Source organism: Sciurus carolinensis, chromosome 9 (assembly GCF_902686445.1).
Source record: "Sciurus carolinensis chromosome 9, mSciCar1.2, whole genome shotgun sequence".
Classification (NCBI taxonomy): domain Eukaryota; kingdom Metazoa; phylum Chordata; class Mammalia; order Rodentia; family Sciuridae; genus Sciurus; species Sciurus carolinensis.
In genome coordinates this window covers 92,538,773-92,565,198 of record NC_062221.1, presented here as the reverse complement: position 1 = coordinate 92,565,198, position 26,426 = coordinate 92,538,773, and the positions used below count along the sequence as shown (strand labels likewise).

The following is a 26,426-nucleotide window of genomic DNA, read 5'->3' as shown; positions in this document are numbered from 1 at the left end:
TTGAGAATTCCACTTTTCCTGTGGGTCTCAAAAGAGTAAGGTCCTCTTCATAGATCTGGCAATTGTATTGTATACAGCAGGATTCATGGGATGCACACTCTGTACCCTCTATAATTGCTCTTCTGTACTTAACAACTCTGTATATTCTAAAGGAGTATGGGTGTGATCTAGATTGTGACTCCCTCATAGCTGTGGTGTCCACAGTCTTGTGACACTTCTCTGGAGGAGTGGATTTCCATGAGTGGGACCTGAGGATCCTCCTAGCTGTTCTTATTTGGATCTTGGTTATTAGTTTTTGGGTTTTGACTCTTCTATTCTTTGTATTAAAATATTGTTGAAGTTTGAGTGTAGTTGATTTATGTGTATAGCAAAGTGCTCTGCCTCTTGCCTGAATTCAGCTAACTCACGAATTTGTAGTATCCCAGTAGATTCCCAATACCTCATAGAAAAGGGGGAAATGAGCAATAGCAACAACAGTTTCAAACAACATATAGCACCAAAACAAATGCCAAGTGTCTGCTATGACATTACAAAAGTAATTACCACAAAAACAGAAATGGTGGGGTAAGCAATTGTCAAAAGCAAGAAGAGTCTTTAGCCATAAACTACATCAAGCATTAAATAGCAATTGTCAACTATGCTATCCATCATACTAATAACTACAAGAACATGAATAATGGGGACAGGAGTTACATAAACCAAATACTTCTAAAAGATAGTAAACATACAGTTCATTAAGAGAAAATAAAATGGGATAGCAAGGTCAAAAAATGTTTAGAATGTCCAAAGTGTGAAAAGAGAGGAAGCAGAAGACATGTAGCAGTGGATGCTGTAAAGAGGGAGAAAAAATAAAACTAGAAAACAAAGTAAATAGAGAGAGAACAAGAGAATTTGACTCTAATAGGGAGAAGAAAGAAGAGAAAGAGAAACAAGGGAAACAAAAAACTCAAAATAAACAAATATTTATATATTATATGTAATTTATATACAAAATCATGTACATATAATTTTTATATATAAAAAAAGAGGGAAAAACTTAATGCCCCACTGTATTTCTTTTCATTTCTTCTTGGGCTGTGTACTGAGAAAGAGAGAGAGAGCGAGAGAGAGAGAGAGAGAGATTAACAACTGGGTTTTTTTATTAAAATATTTTTTTTATTTTTACAGACACATTTTGATTCATTTTACACAAATGGGGTACAACTTTTCATTTCTATGGTTATACACAATGTATATTCACACCATTCATGTAATCATACATATATATAGGGTAATACTGTCTGTTTCATTCTACTATTTTTCCATTCCCACCCCCTCCCACCCCTTTTTCCTCTACACCATCCAAAGTTCCTTCATTCTTCTCTTCCCCCCACTACCCCCCATCGTTATATATTGTCATGCACTTATCAGAGAAAACATTCGGCCTTTGGTTTTTTGGGCTTGGCCTATTTCACTTAGCATGATATTTTCCAGCTTCATGCATTTACCAGCAAATGCCATAATTTTAGTATTCTTTATGGCTGAGTAATAGTCCATTGTGTATATATACACCACGTTTCTTTATCCATTCATCAGTTGAAGGGCATCTAGGTTGGTTCCACAACCTACCTAATGTGAATTGAGCTGCTATGAACATTGATGTGGCTGCATCATTGTAGTATGCTGATTTTAAGTCCTTTAGGTATAAACCTAGGGGTGGGATAGCTGGGTCAAATGGTGGGTTCATTCCAAACTTTCTAAGGAATCTCTATACTGCTTTCCAGAGTGACTGTTCCAATTTGCAACTCCACCAGCAATGTATGAGTGTGCCTTTTTCCCCACATCCACACCACTTATTATTGCTTGTGTTCTTGATAACAGCCATTCTAATTGGGGTTAGATGAAATCTTAGGGTGGTTTTAATTTGCATTTCTCTAATTACTAGGGAAGACGAGCACCTGTATATCTTCTGTGAAGTGTCTGCCCATTTCCTTAGCCCATTTATTGATTGGGTTCTTTGTATTTTGGGTATAAAGTTTTTTAAGTTCTTTATAAACTTTGGAGATGAGTGCTCTGTCTGAAGTGTGTGTGGAAAAGATTTTCTCCCACTCCATAGGCTCTCTTTTCACATTATTGATTATTTCCTGTGCTGAGAAAAGACTTTTTAGTTTGAATCCATCCCAGTTATTGATTCTTGCCTTTACTTCTTGCCATCCCTTCCTTTTTGTGGTGCTTACTGAGCTGCCAGCTGGAGTGGCCTAAAACTGAAGCTGATTGAATAGCTCTCACCTTCCCTTCTCACCAGTGCAAGGTAGGACAGAATGGGAAGTCCGCAGTACTGCCAATTGGAATGTCATCTGGTCATACCAGATGGATAGTTCCCAGGGTGGGGCTGCTGCACTTCTAGTGAGGAGTTTCAATGACTGGGACTTGGCTCTAATCAGACCTTAGGGGCTTTGTTGGGTGGTGTCTGCTCCCGAGAGATTAGATCAACACACCCTCAGGGCCTGGCAGATGCCAGTCTCTGCTGGGTGTCTGGATCTTAGGAATTTCCCAAGAATTCTACTTGCACATTCCACTGCCCAGGAATGTGGTGTTACCAGGCTTAGTCCCGAGTGTATTCATTTCTGTCTGTTCAGTTTCCCGACCCTCTTCAGGTGGTCACATGAGCCATCAGAGTCAAACGGAAAGTGAGCTGTTCTCCCCTCCACATCTCGGACTTGGATCCCTTTGGGTAAAATCTTCTCAGTTTCAGTTTCATTCTACTAGGTGTACCCTAGGCCTTAGGCAGGCACTTGCCAGGACGGTGTGGCAATGTTTGCTACAATCTCCTGGGCTCCTCAGAATGGCTCCAACCTCAACTCTCTGCTTTCCAGTTGAGAAACGCAGAGCACTTTTCAAACACCAGTTCTTTGTGCAGCCTCTGGATCAGCTAAGTTCAGGTTACTTTTCTGTTATAGCAGTTTTTCTGTGCCAAATGTGTCCGTTGTGGTTTTTTCTCTGTGCTCTCCCTCCCCTCTGTAAACCAGTGCTGCTGCAACCAGTGTGGCTCCATTGTGTTCTTTCTTGTTCTTTGTTCAATACACCTGAATTTCTGAGTATCTAAGAGACTCTGACCTTCTGAAATTGAATGTCAGTGAATTCCCCCTTTTACCTACCTGGCCAAGAGGCAGAACTTCCTCTGTTGAATTCAAGCTACAGAGCAACAGGAAATGCAGCCTTTCTCTAATCTGCCATCTTGATTCTTGAATACTCATCTCCTGTTATGAGTATTATTTTTTACACTTATTTATTATGCAATAAATTAATTTATTGCTTTAAAATGTTATGTTTTAAAAATGTTATTATTTTATACTCAAATTATCCTTCATTTTGTCATGAAGAATCACTTTGAGCTAGATTCTGTGTCCATGTGTTATGTTTCCATCATATCTTACTTTCTGCATAAGATATTCCTGGCTTGCCTTGTACTTGCTCTGGCACAGTCCTGGAATTAGTCGTTTTCCCAAGGATCCATGGTCCTTTTAGTAAGATTGTTTGTATAAATCAAGCCCTGGACTCTAGAAGTGCTCGTTTTTCATCAGGTGTCACTGCTTGCCAGCCCTATGAATAGCCAGAGCTAGAGAATACATGTATGCAAATGTGTGGTATATATTACAAACCTGCACAAATATACATTTAAATGTGTAAAATGCATCTTTGAATATATTTCTATTTATATAATTTATATAAATATATATTTATTATATGGAAATACATGTATTATAAATGAAAATGTTACATATAAATATATAATATCCATGATCTGGAGTTCATGTGATACATCTAATTCCAATCCAATACCATAAGCTTTCTTAAAAAATACACAATGGAAATTATTTAGTTCCAGCATTTGAAATAAAGAGTAATACAACACTCCTTTCTTTAAAATATTTTACTTTGCTATAGAAGTCATAACTATTCCTCTTTTGGATAAGTTCTCGAATTCATGCATGTATTTATCTGACTTTCTTTTGGCCTGGAGGATATTGCTTCATTCAGAACAGCATATAGCTTTTCTTTCTCCAAGTTTTTCTTGTCCCGTATTGAAATTCTCACGGAATTCAAGTTTTTTCCCTGACTATATTTGTAACTCCTTTTTAGAGTGAGAAACTTGTCTTCCATTATTGTTACATGCTTACCTGTTTGATGTATGTCCTGTATTGGAACCCATCTCTGCTTTTCACTCCCACCCCCACCTCCACCTCTACCTGTGTGTGGACCCCCTGATCTCCTGCTTGGGCTCTGATCCCCTATTCAATGCTGCCATTCTGTTGGACACCCTTGTCACTAAACCCTAGCTCTGACTTTCCATGCTGAGCAGTTCTCCTGTGCATCTACTCTTTGTCTCTGAAGAATTCCTTCCTCTCCTTGCTCTGGCTCTGATGTATGATTGTTTCCCACCTAGATGATCTCCTGCCCTCCTTGGGCTATGATACTGCATGCCAGCTTCCCCTCCCCATCACAGAGATGCCATCTTCGTTCTAATTGGGGTCTGACATTTCATATTGCTCTTCCCTTTGTAGATGTCTTCCTTGTCCTACCTGGTCTCTGACACCCACTATGGGCTCCCACAATAGACACCTGCCTTGCTCTTCCTTAACTAATGACTTCATGACTAAAATACTCAGGAAGGGAAGATCTCAGCTAGGTTGTTTAAAATATGAAGTAATGGATCAACTGATACCTAGATTCTTAGGTGGTTTGTCTAAAGTTACAGAGCAAATTAATGACAGCATAGGCACAGGCAGCTGTGTGAGGACAGGGACCTTGTCTCTCTGGCTCACTATTTTATCCCCATGCCTATCAAAATGTTTGAGTTGAGTAGGATGAACAAGTAGATAAATTATTTCCTGTTTAGTTTTTTCATTTTTTTTCTATGTCATCTTTGTGTGTGTATAAAAGTTTGTGACCATTTACACATTTGTTTATAACCAATAGTAATTCATACTCTTTTATCAATGTCAATATCTAAGTTTCTGAGCTTAAGAATTTTTTCCATTCCATGAATTTCTAGTTGTCTTAGTCAGACGGGCAGCAGTTTTTAAAAAAATCTATTCATGTGGCTGAGGACATGGAAGCCACTGTGGCATCCCAGGAATCCAGCATTTCCACTGAATGTCTTGGAACCACCACTGCTGATTTCCCTCCAAAACATTTGGAATCCTACAAGAGAAAAATATCATATCATAATCAAACATGAGTCCCTCAAATAGTTCTTTTAGTCACTGTGTTCAGTGAAGAACATTGTTCAGATAATCATGTGGGTCAGTGTTTCCAAAGCATAATCTGAAGAATGACATCTCTGAGAGATTCTGATTGAGAAGACTCAGCAGTCAAATAGCATTAGAAGCTTTGCAATTCATAATGCATATGAGTGTCCTGAAGACTAAGGACACTGTTCTGGAGTGAAGAAATTTTGTGTAACCTAGTGCTGTCCAAATTTCCTTAACCACAGAGCTCCTGTTTAGAGTTATACCTACCTCAGACTCATTTACTTATTTATGCAATGGACAAAAAGATTAAATGTTGTATGTGGCTACCGTATGGAATAAATGAGGCAAAAAAATATATTGTTTTATTTGACTTTTTCACTGCTGTGACCAAAAGGCCTGCCAGAGCAATTAGCAGAGGAAAATTTTATTTTGGAGGCTCACAGTTTCAGAGGTCTCAGTCTATATACAGTCAACCCCATTCCTTGGGGCCTGAGGTGAAGCAGAAATCATGGCAGATGTGTGTGGCAGAGGAAAGCACCTGGAAACATGGCACCAAGAAGGAGAGAGAGAGAGAGAGAGAGAGAGAGAGAGAGAGGCCACTCAATTCTCCAGGTACAAAATGTAAACCCCAAGGCACACCCCCAATGACCCACCTCCTCCAGTTATACCCTACCTGCCTGCAGTCACCATCCAATTAATCCATATCAGGGGTTAATGCATTTATTAAGCAAAGACTTTCATAACCCAATCATTTCACCTTTAAACCTTCTTGCATTGTCTTACAAATGAGCTTTTGGGGGACGCCTCATATCTAAACATACCTAAATCTATGTAATACATACTTGGTATATGTTAGGTGTCCACTAGGTGCTTATTCCCTAAGATTTATTATTTATTGAAAATTGTAATATTTATTATTGAACAGGTAATCATATTTTATTATTATAGTTTAAAAATATGTACAAGGGAAAACTTTAAGTTTTAGAAAGGATATAACATTTTTTAAAGTTTCTCACATTTCAGATTTCCATGAAGAATTTTTTACATACCCTTCCAGACATTTTGTGTGCATAACATGCAGACATATAAGAAAAACTCAGATAATGGACTTACATTCATTTTTTTTTTTTTGTACTTTATCAGTACTTCTAAGTCCTTTCATTTTGTGCTACATTAGTGTGTTTTTCTTTGATTCTGGAGTTGGATAACATTAGAGCCTTACACTCACGTCTCCTAAGGCTGTAAAGTGAGTGTTAAAGAGAATTGGAAAAATATGTAGTTGTTTGGGAGTCAACAAAAAAATCATATTAAATGTAAAACATGTTTTGTGAAACCTTGCTAAATACTTCCTGAAGGAATTAATGGTCTATTATTTTACAGTAACTATATTTTACTATCTTTCACCTTAATAGTTACTACTTTTCAGGTGTCATATCTTGGTATCTCATCCCTAAGAGAATATGAGTTCTTTGAGGAATTGTCCTTGTCTTGTAATGATCCTGATATATTGAAGGCATTTAATAAATGTGGTTTTGATTAGTGGAGGGAGCATCCAGAGCGTCTGTTTCATCCACCATAAACAGAACTCTTAAGAGGTGAGTGCTAATTCATTCATTCATTCATTCCAGGACAGGTAAGGAGTAAGAAGAACTTGGGATCCTGGGCAGCAGAGTCAGAGCTGCCACTACAGAAAGAAATCAGTTTATGGAAACTCAGATGGAATATGAACTGGAGGATGGGCTAGGGGGGCACAATTAAGTCCAAGATAGATGGGTTGTAATTCTGGGCTTTAGTGCTTTGCAAAACTTACCCCTGAGCCAGTATGTCTTCTCACCAACCGTAGCTGTCAATGTGCTTGAAAACCTGCAAGCACTAGAATCACATGTGGCTGTTGCTGTCTGTCCTTTCCTTGACAACATACTTCATTTCCCCAACATATGTTCCCAGGGACATAACATGACTTGAAGCCCCTGCTCCTCCATCTGGGCTGAATTCTCCTAAAATGAAAGCACAGGAAGCTGAGCTGTAGCTGATTACCAGGCTCCACTGCCTTCCTGATTTCCTCTTCTTTTTTGTTCTCTTCCTTCAATCTCTTCCTTGTCTGAATATCTATCCTTTGACCCTCTTAGCTAATCCCTCCCCTTCTTTATTGCCCTGCATTATCTTCCTTTACCCGTAACTACAATCACTTTTTTCATGTTCTCCTTCGGTAAAGGTTGAGGACATTGCAAGTGGAAAAAGTGCACCTTTTATCAGGTGATTTGAACTGCATTCTGCTGGCTTGACCTCAAAATTCCTAAAATTGGAAGACATCTTCCTGATCCATCACTGAAAGGACGAATCGTTTTAATATTTTAGAACAATTTCTCATGAACGTTCTTGGCTCAAGGAGAAGAAAAGGCAGCTGCTCTTCAGCAAGGAGTAGATCTGTGCCTTTACCATGGCTTCCTGCCGTACCTGTGACCTCAGAATGCTGGTAGTCATTGCATGTGGGCTGCTGACGGCCATCATTTTGGGACTGGGCATCTGGAGGACAGTGATAAAGATCCAGAGAGGTAATGTCACCCTGTTTCATTTAACTTGAATAGAGAGGAGGCATGAGTCTCTCCCTGCCACCTGACATAACAGTGCTACAAAGTAACTTGTCCAGGTTAAGACTGCCCACTACACTGACATCATGAAATATAAGTCGAGAGTCAGTGATGGCTAGCAGGCAGGTGGATACGTACAAATACACGCTGTATGTGAATAAGCAGGGTGAAGGGTAACATGGTTGAGTTCGTTTTTATGCTCTTTTAATTCCCAGCTGAATTGATGGAGTAATAATTAAGTCATTAATAATACGTTTGGGTTTAGTTAACTAAATACAGGAAAGGTAAAGAGTTATGAGCACACACTCCTAATCAAACATAGGCAGAATAGAATTTCATTTCAACAAGGACGTTTGGAAATAAACAAGAGTTGTCAGTAAAATGATCTCATAGTTTGCACGCAGGCTTTCCTCTTTCTTCTTTCTATTGTTAGAAAGCAACTAAAAATTAAGATATTAAAAATGATTTTACTGGCTATTCAACCTATAGTTCTTAGTCTTCTGGTGTGTACAGAGCTAATGTGTGAAAGAGGCTCGGGAGGGGCAGCAGTGTGCGAGGCAATGATGTTAAGGAGAGCTCTCAGAGCTCACAGTCCAAATGCAGGTTCCCTTGGGTGGCAGAGGTTCTCCAAAGAGGGACTCAAAGTCAGATATATGGAACACTGCTTTTTAAAAAAAATTTTTTTGCAAAAAAAAAAAAAAAAAACAGAACATTTCTAATGAAACTGAGAAATTAGGGGCAAATAATGCCAGTCGGGAGAGGTAGGAAGAGAGGCCACCTGCCCTCTGAGCAGGTGACTCCTGTAGGAGCACAGTGCATGACTGCAAAGGTCCCCAATGAGGACAAAAGGGGTCAAACACATGTGCTGCAGTCCTCTGGCCCCAAGGAATAATATTAGAGAAAACTGCATTAATAACATTTAAAGAACTAGAATAAGAATTTATCAGTGAAAAAAATGGTAAGATTTAAACTTGGGGAAAAAGTATTCTTGTTTGCTTAAGGTTTGTAAAATAGTTTATTTCAGTCTTAAAAAAAATGTGAACTAGACATGTTTCTCTCTGGTAAGCTTGCTAAATTGTTAAGACATCATTTGAAAAGTAAATATTTAAGAAGACTTCTTTTCCTTTAATTTTGACATCTACTTTACAAGGGAAAATCTTGGTGATTTAAAAAGGACACTGTTAGAATAGAGCTATTAAGGCAAAGACCAAAGTGCAAAAACAATGTAAAGAAGAGTGCAGTGAGGGGGATAGAAAATATATGAAAGCCAAGACTCAGGGGAAGCTGCTTAAAATAAACACAAAATATATCTCTGAGCTTCCTGAGCACTAAGACCCCAGAGGAAGAAGAGAATAATGTTCTACTCTCAGAGTGGAAGCATACACCAGCTCCTCATAAAAGACTAAATTTTCCATTGCCTTTCATTTTCCAATCAAATCTCTATATGAGGACATACCTCAACTTTTGATTAAACCCAGTGGAAAATGGGAGGGTTGTCACTGTTGTTAGAAAAAGATCGAAAGATTGATAAATCTGCTGTTGCTGTTTATTTAGTTCATTTTATTCATTGTGTGTTTTGTTCCATTCCACTTCATTTTTTCCCACTCACTTCCTCCAGTCTACTCCTCTTCTTTCCATCCCATCCCATCCCATTCATCCCATTCTATCCATCCCATCCCATTCCATCCTATCCATCCCATCCACACCATCCTACCATCTCATCTCATATAATTATTGGATATTCTTTTGGTTCCTTTACCTGGGTATAGAAATATATTGTCTTTTGATTTTTTAGGGGGAGAAAGTTCATACATATCTCTGAGAAATTCATGAAAACTATGATTGTCTTATTCAGAAAAAATGCACACAAGTGTGCATGTAAAATTTTGAATAAAGTAATTTTATTGCAGTCAAAATTCATTTTGTTAACATAAACTGAATGTATAAATTATGTCTCATTTTTATTTTTCATTAAAAAGTGATGGCGTCTTTGCAAAAAAATATATATATTTTTAAGTCCTTTCTGCACTAGGTAAATTTCAATGAGAACTAACTCTTAAGTGGCCATAAGTGAATGCCAATATGATGATATGTATGCCATTTATGCCTTTAATCATTGAAAGACCTATAATCTCAAAATTTGTTTCTATATTCTAGGCACTGTGCTAAAAATTTCACATACTTTATCTCATTTAATCTCACAACCACCTTTGAAATTGATATTATGTTCTATGTTAAAAGTGAGGAAATTCAGGCTCAGAATATTTTCATGCTTATATAGCTGGAAAATACTAGGTCTGGATTTGAACCTAGATCATTTTAACTTTAGTATCTGTGGTCTTAAATTCCCTACAGAGAAGACAATTAGTTCATTTTTTCTTCTTGAGACAACAATGGCTGAAAATCCCAATTCACAATAGCATGCAGTAAGCAGCAGAATCAAAGCTGTCTGTTGTTTTGCTAGGCAAAGTCAGGATCTTTGGGACATCAGATTATCTTCAAGTCAAGGAGATCTATATTATTAATGCAGTGTATAGAGTATAGTTTGTAGTCACGCTTCAGTTTTAAGGTTTGCCGAGTCTTCAGTGGTGTCCATAGATTTTTGGCTGCTGAGTAACAGCATGGATTTACCACCATGTACTGGGATGTGCAAAGTGCTTCCTTGAACTTTGCAAAGTTATAGCTGTCTGCATTGATCTTCTAACCAAGAGCAGCAAAAGAGACCACATTCCTAGCAGTATTCATTCCGCTTTTAATGGAAAGATTTCTCACATTCGCATAGACCCAAACATCTATTTGCCATCAAACAAAACAGGAAGGAGCTCAACTCTAATCATTCTGGGTGTTAATTTTCCTTTTTATTTCTTAAAATGAATCATTGCTTTAAATATCAAACACTTCAAGACATAGTCTCTAGGAATATGAGAATAATACAAAAGTATTTTAAAATTCTATTCCTATTTCCTCATTGGATCTCTTGTTAAAAGTGCACAGTTTAAGGCTCTGAGGTTGATAAAGTAGACAGCATTTCATGGGAATAGGTTAAACTTCTTTCAGGATTATTGGAGTAGTCCATCATTTCTACAGGCCACTGATGGAAACATTTAAAAAATGTTTCCACCAAAGTAACATGATGAGATACATTGCCAAGTGTAATACTTTCTCCATCTATGCTCCCAAGTACAAGACTACCTATCCATTTGCAATTTCGCTTGGAAAAAAATTGTTTTTCACAACTATTGATAATGTTTGCAATTTCATCCAAGGAGCTCTAGACCTGAAGTTCTTCTCCAGTGATGTCCATTTACCCAGAACACTCCTCACCAAGAGTTTCACATGAATGGCTCCTTCTTCCATGATTTTGGTCTCAGGTTGAGTGTTACCTCCTTAAAGAGACCTTTCCTACCATGTTATCACCCTTTTGCTCTGTTTTACATACATTTTTGTCATGGATTTTATCCTGGATAACTTCTTACTTACTTGTTTACTGGTTGATTGACTCCCCATTTCTAGAATGAGCACTCCATGAGAAGGAGGGCCTACTTACTAACCTACTTTCCCTACAGCTAGAGTAGGACTTGGATGATAGCTGCCCAAACATGATCAGTGAGTGAATGAACGACTCATGCGATACCCAGAAACTGGGCTTAGTCCATTTGGGCTACTGTAACAATAGAAACTTATTTCTTGGCGCATTATAAACTAGAGAAATTTATTTCTCACAGTTCTAGAGGCTAAGAAGTCGTGAGATCAAGTTATTGGGCGATTTGGTGTATGATAGAGCCTGTTTCCTCATTCAGAGAAAGTGGCTTTTTGCTATATCTTTATGTGGTATCAAAGGAGAATTCTGGTCTGTTCAGCACCTTGATTGCATTAATTACATCCAGGCAAGTTCTACCCTCATGAATAACCATCTTTCAAAGTTTCAATTTCTAATACCTTCATACGAAAAGTTTTTTCAGATGAATTTTGAGGAACAAAAATATTCAGTCCATAGCATGAAATAAGAGTTGTCAACTAGTTAAATTGAGAAATGAAATAACATTACTACTCATTCCTTATAATTTAAAGTATTAAAAGAAATTTAAATTCTGGACTTTTTAAGAAAGGTTTCAGTTTAGTTTTCTTCCTCTACTCCAAGCCATGTGTCACATCACCATTTCTAGGTCTCTTGGTTCATTAAGATCTCTCCACTTGTGTGTGGCCTCTTTTGTTTAACCATATGAGCATCAATCTTGTAGGATGCTTTCATATTGGAGCAAATTTAAGTTTTGCCAGACCTCTGGAATTTTCAAATTGAGTGAGCATGCTCCACAGAAAAATATCCACCTTGTCAGATGTATTTTCAGAATGGACAAGCCTAAGTGATCTGTCTCTGTTGGCTTTGTGCTTCTAATAACAAGAGACTCATAACACAAAAAGCAGCATGGGTTTTGGGTCTCATTACACTTGATGATGAAAGTAAAATGAAAATATAATTAGGCTTTATTCTATTTCTTTCCTTTGACATTTTCCTATTCGAAGTAGGCCTAATGTAAACATAGACAAATGTTCACAATCATAATGGCAGGGGGTGTTTTCTTAACCTCTATTAGTAGAAAATGTCTTACCTTGAAACACACTGGCAGTGCTTTTAGACCTTATTTGACCATATTCTACACTGCTCCTGGCCCAAGAACTTCCTGTTCACTGGTGTCTCATTTCCCCACCTCTCTCCAGATAGTCTAAGCTTTATTCCTTGCCACAGAACGTACCTGTTCCTCAGCCTAACAAGAGATTTCAGTAAGTTGAAATATCCCCAAACTGCAAGGCCAGAATTTATAGCACTAATATTTCTTACACAGTGGAAAATGTGGGTTATCAGAAAAGGTCAAGGAGGTTTTATTGTTTCTTAGAGAATAATCTGTCTGTGGACTTGGCTTTCATTTCACTAGATTTCAGTGCTTCCTGCCTTGCTAAACTCAGTAATAAATCTAACTCCTGGAGGACAGTTGCATTTGGGGTTTAAAAAACACACATTTAGAGAAGTGTATTTTTTGGAAGGAGGAATTTGAGTTTTAGGTCACTGTGGTGTTTCTCAGTCTTAATTCTGCTCTCATAAATCTCACTTCTGCTCCTTTGCCATTCACTTTTCTTGCTTCCTCACATATTCACCCTCTAAATAAGAAACACAGTGGTTTCTATGAAAGGAAAGGGATTCTTGTCTGAAGGATAAATCTTGTTATGTAATTGACCAAGGGGCATGGGTTACTTTAATATCAGAACAGTGATGTCTAGTGCTGATCCCATTTTAAAATTCACTGTCTTAAACTAAAAAACTAGATTTTTGGCTTAGTGATTTCTTCCTGGATTTCCAGGTTTTAGATATTTTCACTTGAAATTCTGGATATGGTCACTATCCATGATGGTCTCTGATGCCTGTTGTTAAAGATCTTTATAGAAAATACTGGTTAAGACTGTGTACTTGAGAGTGGGGGGAAGATTTGAATCCAGACTGCCTCAGTGTAAATCTCAATACTGCCACTTACCAACTGAGTGACTTTGAGCAACTTACTCAACATTTTTGTGCCTCAGTTTTCTGACCTCTTATGGGGTTAATAGTTAAATCCTGCTGCATAGGGCTGCTATAAGGAGTAAATGGCCTGATGCATTTGAATGTTTAATAGGATGCCTAGTATAGTGTAAGCACTCAATAAGTGTTAGCTACAATTCTATAATTTTTGAATTTTTATATCATTCAATACAGAGCATAGTTTTTCCACTTCTGATTATCCCTTGAATAAACACCATTGACTTAAATCAGACCTTTGGATTGAGACTTAAATTATCAAACCAAAAGTACATAGTAGGTTTAATCATTAAGTTCAATTGACTAACTCAAAACAGAAACAGAAAGAGTTGTAAGAATGGCCTTAGCTTCCTGTATTTGCTTTTCAATATGACATTTTCCTATTCGAAGTAGGCCTAATGTAAACATAGACAAATGTTCACAATCATAATGGCAGGGGGTGTTCTCTTAACCTTAGTAGAAAATGTCTTACCTTGAAACACATTGGCAGTGCTTTTAGACCTTATTTGACCATATTCTACACTGCTATATTCTACATGCCACACTATACCAGCAGGGAAAACTTGTTAAAATATTTAACCAGTTTATTGAAATATTTAATCAGAGAGTTAACATTGAACAACTTTCATCTTAAATAAACAGTATACATATTTCATTTGTATATATCTTTCATGGTTTATTCCTTAAAAAATAACTGAATTTTCCTAATTGTTGTCCTCTCATTTAAGGGTTAATTTTATCTTCCACCTACCTATTTTAAGTTCCTGGTCTGGGACAAATGATGGATGGATACCTGGACTTTATACTCCAAAAGATTGATACAGACCCTGGAAATGGTCTCTGGTGGGAATCTCTTTGACTAAGGAAAAAATGTTTTTATTTTCCTACTATTCAAACTATTATTTCTCAAAAACAGAATCTAATTTTGTCTAGTTTAGGAGAAGAAATTCATATTTTCCCTTTTGAATCTTTAATATTATTTTATTCTAGTTTCTCAAGCCACAATAAGTGTATATGTCCCATATATGTTCTGCATTTAATCTTTCAAAATGTGTAATGAAGGTATTGAATGTAGTGTTAGCATTGCTGGAAATATTACAATTTAAAACAAAGTTAGGGGTAAATATCATTATTATCTTACTGGTGTTACAAAAGAAAAAATATAAGCTACTAAATGTGTTCTAGTGTATGAATTATCAAGTAAAATGAAGCTGCTGCTCACTTGGTGTGTAGTAGAGGCAAGAGGAAGCAGGAACAATTTGGTCAGTAGCAAGGAGATCAGTGTCCAGCCCTGCTTGACTACCAACTAATTGCCGCTTTGACACAAATCAGTGAGCTTTCATGTAGAATGAGGAGGGATTGGGCTAACAAATAACTAACATCACTTTCTTGAGTCCACAATTCTAAAAGTAGTTATGAGGTATGAAGCATCCACTTCATCATTCTGAGTCTGATTTCTTTATGTAAGATAGAATCTTAGTGATGCCAGTACTACTTTTGCTATATTTCAAGAGTGATTTAGGAATTTTAGAGGTCAGAGTCTCAAAGTGTGTATGCAAGGTGTTAAACATGCAAAACTGACAGAGGAGTAGATAATCCAGCTTGAACTAGATATTTTCAACCAGAATGCAAATGGAAAAGAAGTCAGTCAGCCAACATTTGTTAGGTGCTTTCTATTCAACTGCATTGTGGCAGGATCTGGAGATACAAGCCATGACCCTCCTTCTAATAGTTTTCAAAATACTCCTGAAGGAATGACTTTTTAGAGCAAAAAGCACAACGAATAGCTGTGGATAGGTCTTCTTCTTGCTTACAGATATTTACAGGTTATGAACAAATATATAATAATTCAAATATATAAGCAGTCTTTCTTTCTTGAATGTCAATGCCAGGTGGCAGAAACAGAAAAAAGCTGATATCGCAGTGGTGGGCAGGCCCTGGCATAAGCCCTAGAGGTCATGACTTCAGTGCATTCACAGGGACAGGAGGCACCTTCCAACTTGGGGGGACCCCAGCTGAAAAAATTATTGAAATCGTGTATTTCAGAAAGAAAGAAGTTGAATCCAGGGAAGGAGTGCAATTCAAGGTATGAGGGCAAGATGAAACTGACAGACTTTTTGGCAAATATAGTCATAGATTGTTTTCTGTTTCAAAAGGCTAATATTGCAGAAGATTTAAAAATAAAGTAATACTAATAGAAATTAAAACAGCAAAATAAAGATTGCGGGACTGGGGAGATAGCTCAGTTGGTAGAGTGCTTGCCTTGTAAGCACAAGGCCCTGGGTTCAATCCCCAGAACGGCAAAAAAAAAAAAAAAAAAAAAAATGCGAATAATACCATTGAAAAAAGTAAAGTAAGGATGAATACAAAATAACAGTAGAAATAACACTCTTAAGAAGTTTAAACCCATTTGCTTAAAGACATATTGTCATATTGGATATCATTGAAGCAAAAATAAAATGTAGTTAATACAGTTTAACAAGGAGCATTGAACATTTAATGACATTGTTGTGTGAAAAGAAAATTATGGTAAAGACAATTTGCAGGCAAATACTAACCAAAACAAAAGAAAATTGAGTTAGCAATATTAATACCAGAAAACAGACTTTATGAATGTTTTTTCTCATATGTGGATGCTAATTCACAATGGGGGGTGCTAGGGAAGAACAGAGTTACTTTAGATAGAGGGGAGTGAAAGGAGGGGAGGGGGTGTGGGGGTAGAAAATATTATTTTATCTTATGTTTTTAGGTCAACAATCCATCTCAGAGTTTTAGAAATAAACTGAGCATATCTGTTTTGTCTGCTTTTAAACACTGTATTTCATGGATGCATTTATCTTTATAGGTATTCCATTCTGTCTTGATTGTTACGACTTTTAGCAAATCATAAAATTTAGTAATGTGAGTCATTCAACTTGTTCTTTTAAAAGTTGTTTTGATTTTTCTAAGTCTTTTACATTTCTAGAAAATTTTAAAATCGGGGCTTGGGTTGTGGCTCAGTGGTAGAGTGCTTGACTAGCATGTGTGGGCACTCAGTTTGATTCTCAGCACCACATATTAATAACTAAATAAAATAAAGGTCCATCAACAACCAATAAAAATATTTTTAAAATTTTTTAAATCATCTTGTTAATTTCTACAGAAAAAAACTTGTTTTTGTACTTCAGTTTTATCAATTTGAGGATAATAGATATCAAAAGAACTAAATCTTTCATCCATACATGTCATATACCTTCATTTATTTAGACATTTAAAAGTTTCTGTCAATAATATGATCTTGTTCATGTTTTGTTAATAATTTTGTGATTTTTATGCTAATTTAAATGACAAATATCTAATAATTTTATTTTCAAATTTTTTGTTGCTAACATGTAGAAATATAATTTTGTGTCATGCATTCCTACTCAACTTATTAATTCTAGTAACTTCTTTTGAGATAACTTAGAATATTCAATGTATCTAATGATCTGTAACAAAAGATGCTTGATTTCTTCCTTTCTGAACTTTATGCCTTTCTTTCTTTCTCTCGCTTATTGAACTGGCTATCATTTTCAGTACAATATTGAATAAAAGTGATTAGCAAAATGATATTGAACTCTTTTTCTGTCAAATTTAGAAGGAAAACCTTTAATATTAAACTAATAAATAGGACGTTAGTGGTAGGTTCTTCATAGGTTATTTCTATCCATTGGAGGAAATTACCATTTATTCTTTGTTTTCTGAGAGACTTTTTAAAAAATGCCCCATCTTTTTGCCCCCTACACTTACCCAGATGATAAGATGGTTTTCCCTCCTTTATCCTGTCATATGGTGAATTAAATTAATAGATTTTCTATTGTTAAATCAACCTTGCATTCCTGAGATAAATTATACTTGGTCTTGATGTATCATCAGTTTTATACATTACTGGATTTGATTTGTTGCTATTTTAAAAAGATTTTTTGTATCTGTGTAAGTTAGGTTTATTGACCTAAAATTTTGTTTTCTCATAATGTCTTTGTCAGATTTTGATATCACATTTTACTGGCATTATGAAATAATTTGGAAAGTTTCGCCCATTCTAAAAAGAACTTAAGATGGAATTATTTCTTTCCTAATTCACTGCTAAAACTATCTGAACAAGTAGTTGGTTGCTATCAGAATTTTCTCCATATCTTTGGGTTTTAGTAGTTCGAATGCAATGTTTTTAAGTGTGGTTTTTCCTTGAATTTATTTCCGTGTATTTACTTGTGATTTGTTGAGCTTCTTGGATCTATAAGCTGAAGTTTTAACCAAATTTGATGAATTTTGGCCACCACTTCTTCAAATATTTTATCTTCCCTCTTCTTTCTCTTCCTGTTTTCTGGGACTCCAATGACATATATGTTAAACTGCTTAACATTTCCCATAAACCCTATGTTCTCTTTAATGTTTTATTTATTTATTTATTTATTTATTTATTTATTTATTTATTTATTTATTTATATTAGGGATTGAACCTAAGAGGCTCTTAACCACTTAGCCACATTCCTAGTCCTTTCTATTTATTTATTTGTTTTAATTTTTAGACAGAGTCTCACTAAGTTATTGAGGCTGACTTTGCACTTCCAATCCTCCTGCCTCAGTCTCCAACTGCTGGGATTATGGGCATGGGCCACCATGACTGTCTCTTTAATTTTTTTAATCTTTTTTTTCTCTGTCTGTGAGGGTAATTTATACACAGAACTTTGACCCTCCTTTCTTTGTCTCTGATCACTTCGATAAATATCTTTTCAATTTCCATTTGCTCTGCTACCAGTTTCCTCTCACACCTTAATATTTTAAGACTGTGATTTTCTGCACTTTCAGCCACTTCTGCCATGTAGACTGGTAATGCCCTTAGTGAAAATACTGTTATAAACTAGGGATATTCTTCCATTTCTGTTTCTTTCTCATTACTGTTCAGAACTTTCAAGCAGGTTTTGTTCTTTTGTTTTTAACTCTGGTCAAGAGTTTAAAGTTGTTATCTGTGGGTATGTCAGTATGGTACCATCTACTCCATGGTTATTGGAACTAGAACTCCACCTCCTGTATTATTAAACTTAATGTGTTCACCATTCACTGTGAAAAAATTACCCAATTAGAGACCTAGTTTCCTCAACTCAAAATAACCAATCATTAGATCCTAATAATCGTATTTCATATGTGAATCAACTTACACGAATCTTCCTCAGAACCACTGCTTTAAATTGGATCTTCGTTTAGCTCGTTTCTTGCCTTCTAGCTTCAGTCACTTCCCATACTGATTGAAGAATCACTCTAGAAAACGTTCCTCATTATGCCACTCCCTTGTGTGAAGACCTCTCTCTATTCCTCCAGGATGAAATTCCTTGTCTTGGTCTGAAGGCCCTTTACAGTTCGGTCTGTGTCCTCCTATTGTTCACACCTAGAACTAATGCTACATGCTAATCTCCTTGCTGTTTCTTTGACACATCAGAACTTTCCATGTTTTTATGATTTTGCCCTTCGTATTGTGCCTACTTGGGTCACCTGGCTTTTCTTGATTTAATCTTAAAATCCAACTCAAACACCACCTCTTCTGGAAAAAGTCCTCCTTGGCTTAGGTTACCTTTGTCCTCAATATCTTTCTTTTTTGTTCCAGTAGTAGTAAGTCTTCATGTTGACTTGTTCAGACTGTCTGTCTGTCTATCTATCTCCCATTCGTATAATTTCCTCTTTCTTAGGGGATTCTAATCTCCTTGGTCAAGGTGCTGTGTCTTGCTAATATGTCTTTTTGGGCCAGGTATAATGGTGCATATCCATAATTCCAGCAACTTGGGAGAACAAGTCTGGAAGATCAGAAGTTTGAGACCAGTTTGGGCAACTTAGTGAGACCTTCTCTCAAAATAAAAATTAAAAGAGCTGGGATTATAGCTCAGTGTACAGTGCTTGCCTAGAAGGTGAAAGGCCCTGAGTTCAGTTCCCAGTGCTATAAAAACAAAGCGTTTGTGGTATCCATAGTGTTGTTAATGTGCTATGCCATTAACATAGACACTTGTGTCTTTCTACAATGTCAAAATTTATTGAATAACAATAAAGTCACAAGCTATACCACTTTCAGCAGTGACAATTCCTCAAATACTCATGGGTCACCTGGAAGTCATAAACCAGGCAATCACAAGTTCTTTTATTCCATTCCAATCTTAATTTCTAATATCTATAACACAGAAGTCATGCATCGTACTTCAAAAATTTTAGCTATTTTATCTAAACTATTAGATATTATATATATATATATATACATATATATATATATATATATATAAATATCCCAACACACACACACACACACACACAAAACAGAAAGACTTAAGAGGCGTTAAGTCAGTTGCAGGGTTTTAGAATGCTGTGCCAAGAATAATAAGCAAAAAGAAACATCAATGCAAATAGTTGAAGAGTCCTCACAGGTGGTCAGCTAAGGGTTTTAAAGAACCAGTTCTGCAGAGTTGTCAAGACAGAGGGCCCAGATGAATGGCAGTTTCAGTTTCAGAATGTCAGCCCAAGGTGTCACCTTGGATTTAGGCTGTGTGTCATTGTTATGAACAGAAGAAACTGCTCTATGTTGAAGCCTGAAGGGGCAGAACTGGAGATTTATCCTCATGGTTATTTTCCCAGGCATGGCCCATGGTGAGGGATCAGGTGACAGGGTAAGGGTGCTGCCATGTCCAGTCTTGATGGGCTCCTCCTTTTATGGGTCTTGGGTGAAGGGATTGCGTCTGGTGAGGGTGATAAGTTTCTGTGTCTGGCATTTCTGATGTGATTTGTGACACCCACATATCCATGTGCTCCTGATTTAATTTGATAAAATGGCATGTATAAATTATTTATCAATTTGTGCCTTATGGTTGTACTGGGAAGATGGTGGTTGTTTACTTCTACAAACAAGGGGTAGAGTCATTCCTCATTGGCACTTGTACTCAAATGGGGTAGGTGATAGCAAACTGCAGCTTTACAAAATGGAGTAATTCAGAGTCAGGCACAGCCTGAATACTACTGTTATATACATCACGGAGTAACACTGAATAGATCATGGCCTACTCTTCACCTAGTTAGAATTCTACATCTTGTGTAGATTCTCAGTGTGTGTGTGTGTGTGTGTGTGTGTGTGTGTGTGTGTGTTTGTTGATGATGATATTACAAAGGATATTTCTCAGTAATGATACTCAAAGTAATGGTTTTACATCCAGAGTTAAAAATCCACAGACCTGAAAGGAGAAACTAATCTTCCTGTTCCCATATTATTCTGTTATTTATTGTTTCTTTAGCAACAGTTACTCCTGAGTCGAGCATCCCTATAGCGTTCTGCAGGAATGGTGGAACCTGGGAAAACGGCAGATGCATTTGTACAGAAGAGTGGAAGGGACTGAGATGTACAATTGGTAAGTTATTTGAGGTAATACTCGGGTGAGGTTTAGGTGATCCTTGTATTAATGAGAACATCAGCAAAACTTCTAGAAACTTCAATTAGCAATTATAATCAATGGACATAATGTCAATTAACAGGTATAATGATGATGGTTTTAAGATGTGCTTAATAACTCAAGAGTCAAAGGCAAGTTTCCCTCTAGTGCTATTTAACTATGTTATCAATACACCTTATCCATTTCTTGACTGTCAATTTACTCTATAAACTTACAGGTGTATTTCCTTCTAATCCAGGGCAACAGGCCATATGTTTCCCTCAGGTCCTTTCAATTGCAGATATACCATGTTACCCTATTTAAAATATCACATTTTTAACATATTTAACTTTTCAGAAATTGAGATGCACCTCCCTATCCACTACCTATATACTTAGATGAAGTTCTTGTCTTTTCTTCCTTTTCCTTGAAGAGTTATTAATTTAGTGGTTTGATTGCCATCAGTAGTGTCTCAGAATTCAAGTTCACAGCTGTTTCTTGATCTAAAGTGTACGTCACACTCTTCACACTTTATGCTGCCTGCTTGGGATCCAAAGCCCTACCCGCCCCCTCCTATCATTTTTTATATTCCCACCCACCTGTATATCTCACACACCTTTTTGCTTTGACCCACATCCCCATGATGGCCTTTGTCACGGTAAGCTGCATATTTTTAATTCTCAAGATTCTAACTCATTTCATATACATCTTCCTTGCCAGTGTATTAGTGCTCACCTTCTACTTCTACCTAGGTATGTATTTTGTACACTGGAACCTGTTATCTAACAGGTTAGTCACTCTAATGGCAGTCACTTAATCAGATAGAAAAGTGTGGAAGTTCCTGGCAGACCAGTGGATTCTCTAAAACATCTATTACTTTTCAAATTACATTATATAGGTTCTGAACTTTGACTTTTATCTAGGTTCAAATTTGAAAAAGAAAAGTTTAATTTCTAATGAAAAAAAATATTTTTCTTTCCATTACAGCTAATTTCTGTGAAAATAGTACCTATATGAGTTTTACTTTTGGCAGAATTCCAGTGGGCAGGTATGGAACTTCTTTGCAAACATGTGACAAGAACACTCTAAATGGTATGTTTTTTTTCCAAAAATTTCCTCTCTTTGGGTATAAGATTCTCTAGCTGAGTCTTACCTATCATCCCTCCAACTAGTATTAAAACCCCGGGAGAGGTATCAAAGAAAGGGCTAGTTCCCTTATATGATATCAATGTTCAAAGTTTGTGGTGGTTCTTCACATAATTGTAATTGTTCTAAAAACCTTAATATGGATCATTTGCTTGAAAATTCCTCTTAATGCTTACTGAATTGAATTTTCCAGCTCTCTGTCTCTTAGAGTTTGATCAGGTGAACATTTTCATTTTGAGTTAGTTTGTATCCATTTAAAAGAATTGGTCTAGATTATAGACTTGTACTATATCCACTTTCAGACTGCAACTTTCCAGGTAGAGAGGTAATAAAGTCTGTTTGTAGTCAGCAGTCCTTCATCTCCTTAATCATTTCAGTTATCCATCTTGGAATGTGATCTAGCTTTGTCATACCTTTCTTGAACATGACAAATTTATTTTAATAGTGGCATTCTGAGTAAAGGAGCAAATAATATTTTTCCCTCTCCAATATGTTCCCTTATAACATCCTGGATGTTGGTGATTGTTTTATTTCAATGTCACATGGGATAATACCTTCTTAGAGTAGCCTTTAGAAATCCATGGATCCCTTTCCCAATAGCTAGTGCCTACTTCATCATATAATTTTCCCTACATGTTTTCCTGTCCCTCGTTTGCATTGAGTTTCATCTTATCAATCTTGCAGATAATCCCACATTTCCAGCAGAACCATATATCCCAAGAATACAGTCAACTGTAGCTCATTTACAAAAATTTTTGATGGGACCACTGTCAGTAACAACCCTGAGGAGAATTTCACATTTTACTTAAACATTTGTGCCTATCAAGGAAAACTAAAAACTAAATAAAATATGTGAATTGTTCTTTCCTATTATTGCTTCTTTACCTTACTTAATCTAAGTGATTGTACAAATCTGAATTTTATTTGCAGAATCCAAATTCTTTTGCTCATATATATTACCATTACTCAAGGATTCCTGATCCTACGCTTCACATAGGTCCTTCTAGCCTCTTGATCAAGAACTCAATAAGTAAAAGGGCACTTTGGTTGCCTTGTCACTTACTACACATACTCTGTGTACCATATTATATTATGTGGTGTGCTTATGGGTACCAGTTGTCTTATTTTTACATGTCTTACATATCTTAAAAATTACATAATGAATTATAAAACAGATACGACCAACAAAGCATAATTGTGTGCTATGTATTAGGAAGAGTAAAAGTGCCAGTAATACATCCATGAATGAAGGCCATCAACATTTGTTTGATATATATCACTTTATTGAGAGAAGAGAATCACCATTTTTCATTGGGTTATTTATTTTTCTTTTCTGAGTAACTATTATGAAAATATGCTTATTATATTTCCCTTTGAATTTCAGATCAAGCTCTTAATATAATTAAAGATACACATCTTTAATTTGCTTTTAGTTTTATATTAAGAATTGCTTCTAATTACTCAATTTTATACAGCAAGTCACTGCAATACATTTCAATGATTTTGGGGTGGGGATATTCATAATTGTAGATCATACTGAAGAAAAGAGGCACTTGATATGTGGTCACTTCAAAGTTATTTACATCCTGAATATATGTTAGAAATTTTCATTATGTCATAGAGGTAGAGACATCATATAACTTAAGAGTGACTCAAACTTCTATCTTAAATGTTATTGAAGTAATCTCTAACTTCAGTGTTTATAGTCGTGCTCCAGGAAGCAGTTGCCCAAAACTGGTCCTGAGGAAAAATTCTGATCAGATGTCCCTTTAATGGTTGTAGCTATAGCAGCTACTTAAGTATGAGCTAAGGACACTGAGGTAGAGAGGCTTAGGTGACAATCCTAAGAAATAAACCAAATCGCCTAGGAAATCCTTAAGAGTTAACAAAACATCTAATAGGTGCTGTGGTACAATAGAAATATGCCTTTTACAAGTTATCCATATTTACATAAAGAAGAAGAGATCAACATATAGTTCAATATATACTGTTTCTGAGCTCTCAGCCATCATATCCAATTCAAAGCCATTTTGTCCCTGATTGTTACAAGATAAATCTTCCTTGCAAACATCAAAGGAAGTAAATAGTCAACTGGTCTTTTGAACTCCAGATTTAAAAATCAAGACAAGTGGTATTTACCTAAAATACTGTTGCAGAAACTTACTTTTTCTGTTGCTATATATTAGATCATCCCAAACTTATTAACCTGAAATAATAACAGTTTAGATTTCTCACAGTTCTGTAGATTGCCTGTGGCAGCTAGAATGTGCCAGAAAGTCTAAAACAGCTTTGCTCACATATATGAGGACATGGGTGCCGGCTCTTGGCTCAAGCACCTCAGTTCTGCTCTACAAGGTCTCTCTCCAGTAGGTCAGATCTACTTCCTTACATGGTAGTCCCAGGACATCATTCTAAGAGGATGAAGGCTGAAACGTTAAGGCTTCTGAAACCTAGGCTCTGGAACTCACACATTTCTACCACATCCTATTGGTCAAAGTAAGTTCTGGTTCAGCCAGGATTCTGGGAGTGGAGGAACAGACTCCACTTTTGGATGGGAGGAGTAGTAGAGTCAGATTGGGATGGAACACATGAACAGGAGCAGCAGTTGCTGTGCATATTTTTACAGATCCTGTCTTTTTTCTTCTTCTTTTTTATTAAAGCTGGCAGTCCAATAGCAACCCGGATGTGCAGTCAGTCTAAATACGGAGAGATAGAATTACAAAATGCCACAATAGGAAACTGCAATGAAAATCTGGAAACCCTAGAAAATCAGGTATGCCATCTGATGGGCAACTAGAAGTTCTGACACTGGGCAAAGTCTTTGTTTTTCAGATAACCCACAGTCAAATCAATGTTTCCAATACTCGTAAATTAGAAATAACAAAGCTAGAAATGAAAATCACTCTTATTTGTTTAAAGTTGACATCTATTTGTGGAAAAGAACAATTGGACTTGTTGCTTTGGCAGATTTCAGCAAATGGTAACCCAGAGCACATTTTAAAAGGACTTATCTTTGTAGACCAGTGACATTTTGACTGAAAATAGATCCCTAACGTTTGTGACCAAAGTGAGCTATTTTGGTGGTCTGCTGGATCAGAATGAATAGGAAAAAATCTATGACCAAAGACTGAGACAGTAAGCTCCAAACCCTGCTGATTGTGGGCTGTGATCATGAGCAGGTGAACGGGAAGTGCATCAGACTAGATATTTTTTTTCATGCAGATTAAATTATTTTGATGAAGGTTGTAGGCAAATGCAACACATGGAAGAGCTAACACTAAGGGCTAAGCAAGGGGAAGAAGAAGAAATGTGCCTTTATTTAGGTCCATTCATATGACAGGCATGTTACATATATCTCATTTAATCCTCATTAAACTTTTGTGAGTTGAATGTTATTTTCATATTACAGACAATTGTAGATAATAGCACTAGCTAATTGACAAGCACTTACTGCATGCCAAACACAGATACTCCTGGACTTATGATTGGGCTTTGTCCTGATATACTCATTGTAAGTTGAAAATATAAACTGCAGATACAATTAGGCCACCTAACTCACCCAACACCATTGTCGAGCACCATGGCACACTGTGGACCTTATTGGCTGTTTATCCTCATCTTGTGGCTGACTGAGAGCTGTGGTTTGCTGCTGCTGCCCAGCATCATGTGAGAATAGTGTCTCACATATCACTATCCTGGGAAAAAAATAAAAAATAAAAATTCAAAGTACAGTTTCCACTGAACATGTACTGTTTTCACACCAATGTAAAGTCAAAATATCACAAGTCAAACCATGGTGAGTTGGGAACTGTACTGTGCTGAACATTTTGCATATATTCCTAGTTTTTAAAAAGCATATTTAACATTATAACACCACAGATAAGTATTAATGTATCCATTTTGCTGAAGAGGAAAATATGGTTCTTAGAGGTGAAATGTTTTGCCCAGTAAGCACAGCCAGAAAGTGCTAGAGTTGCTCTCAATTTTAAAATCCACACTATCCTGCACTGACTCCCTAATCACAAGATTGGCAGGTGTGGGTGGGATGGGGAAGGGAGTTTGGTTGCGTAGGTATCTGTTAATCATACAGAGTATAAGAAAGACCACAGAATTTGAAGTCTGACAAGACAGTGTGTGATTCTTAACTCTGCCATTTTCAAGCTGTGCCTGTGAGCTTTGGGTGAGCTCCTTAACTTCTCTGAACCTTTAAATGGGGATGAGGATGCTCTACTTACAATGTTGTGTGTGGTCTGTTACACATGGTAACACCGCTAAAACATCTAGCAAAGTGCTGACCTCGCACATACGGGGATCTGAGTATTGAATGAGACGGTTATCTGTTTCTGTCTACTGATTGGATATTATTTCTGACTTCCCTGAATGTGAATTGCCTGTGATGTTGGTTTGATTTTTGAAATGATGCTGCCATCTAGTGGAAAATTAAGTCCCCTCCAACACTGACACCAAG

At 36.6% G+C, this 26,426-nt stretch overlaps 1 protein-coding gene across 1 annotated transcript in view; it reads left to right on the top strand.

The window, feature by feature from the left end:
- The first annotated feature begins 2,835 nt into the window (after positions 1 to 2,835).
- The window catches only part of Adgrg7 (adhesion G protein-coupled receptor G7), a 76,302-nt gene continuing 52,711 nt past the window's right edge, over positions 2,836 to 26,426 (top strand). Inside the window, exons 1-5 of the mRNA XM_047564963.1 lie at positions 2,836 to 2,921; positions 7,450 to 7,789; positions 20,678 to 20,791; positions 21,800 to 21,904; positions 24,619 to 24,731. Coding sequence (XP_047420919.1) covers positions 7,675 to 7,789; positions 20,678 to 20,791; positions 21,800 to 21,904; positions 24,619 to 24,731 — 447 coding nt within the window. The 5' untranslated portion in view covers positions 2,836 to 2,921; positions 7,450 to 7,674. The remainder of the gene's footprint in view (positions 2,922 to 7,449; positions 7,790 to 20,677; positions 20,792 to 21,799; positions 21,905 to 24,618; positions 24,732 to 26,426) is intronic.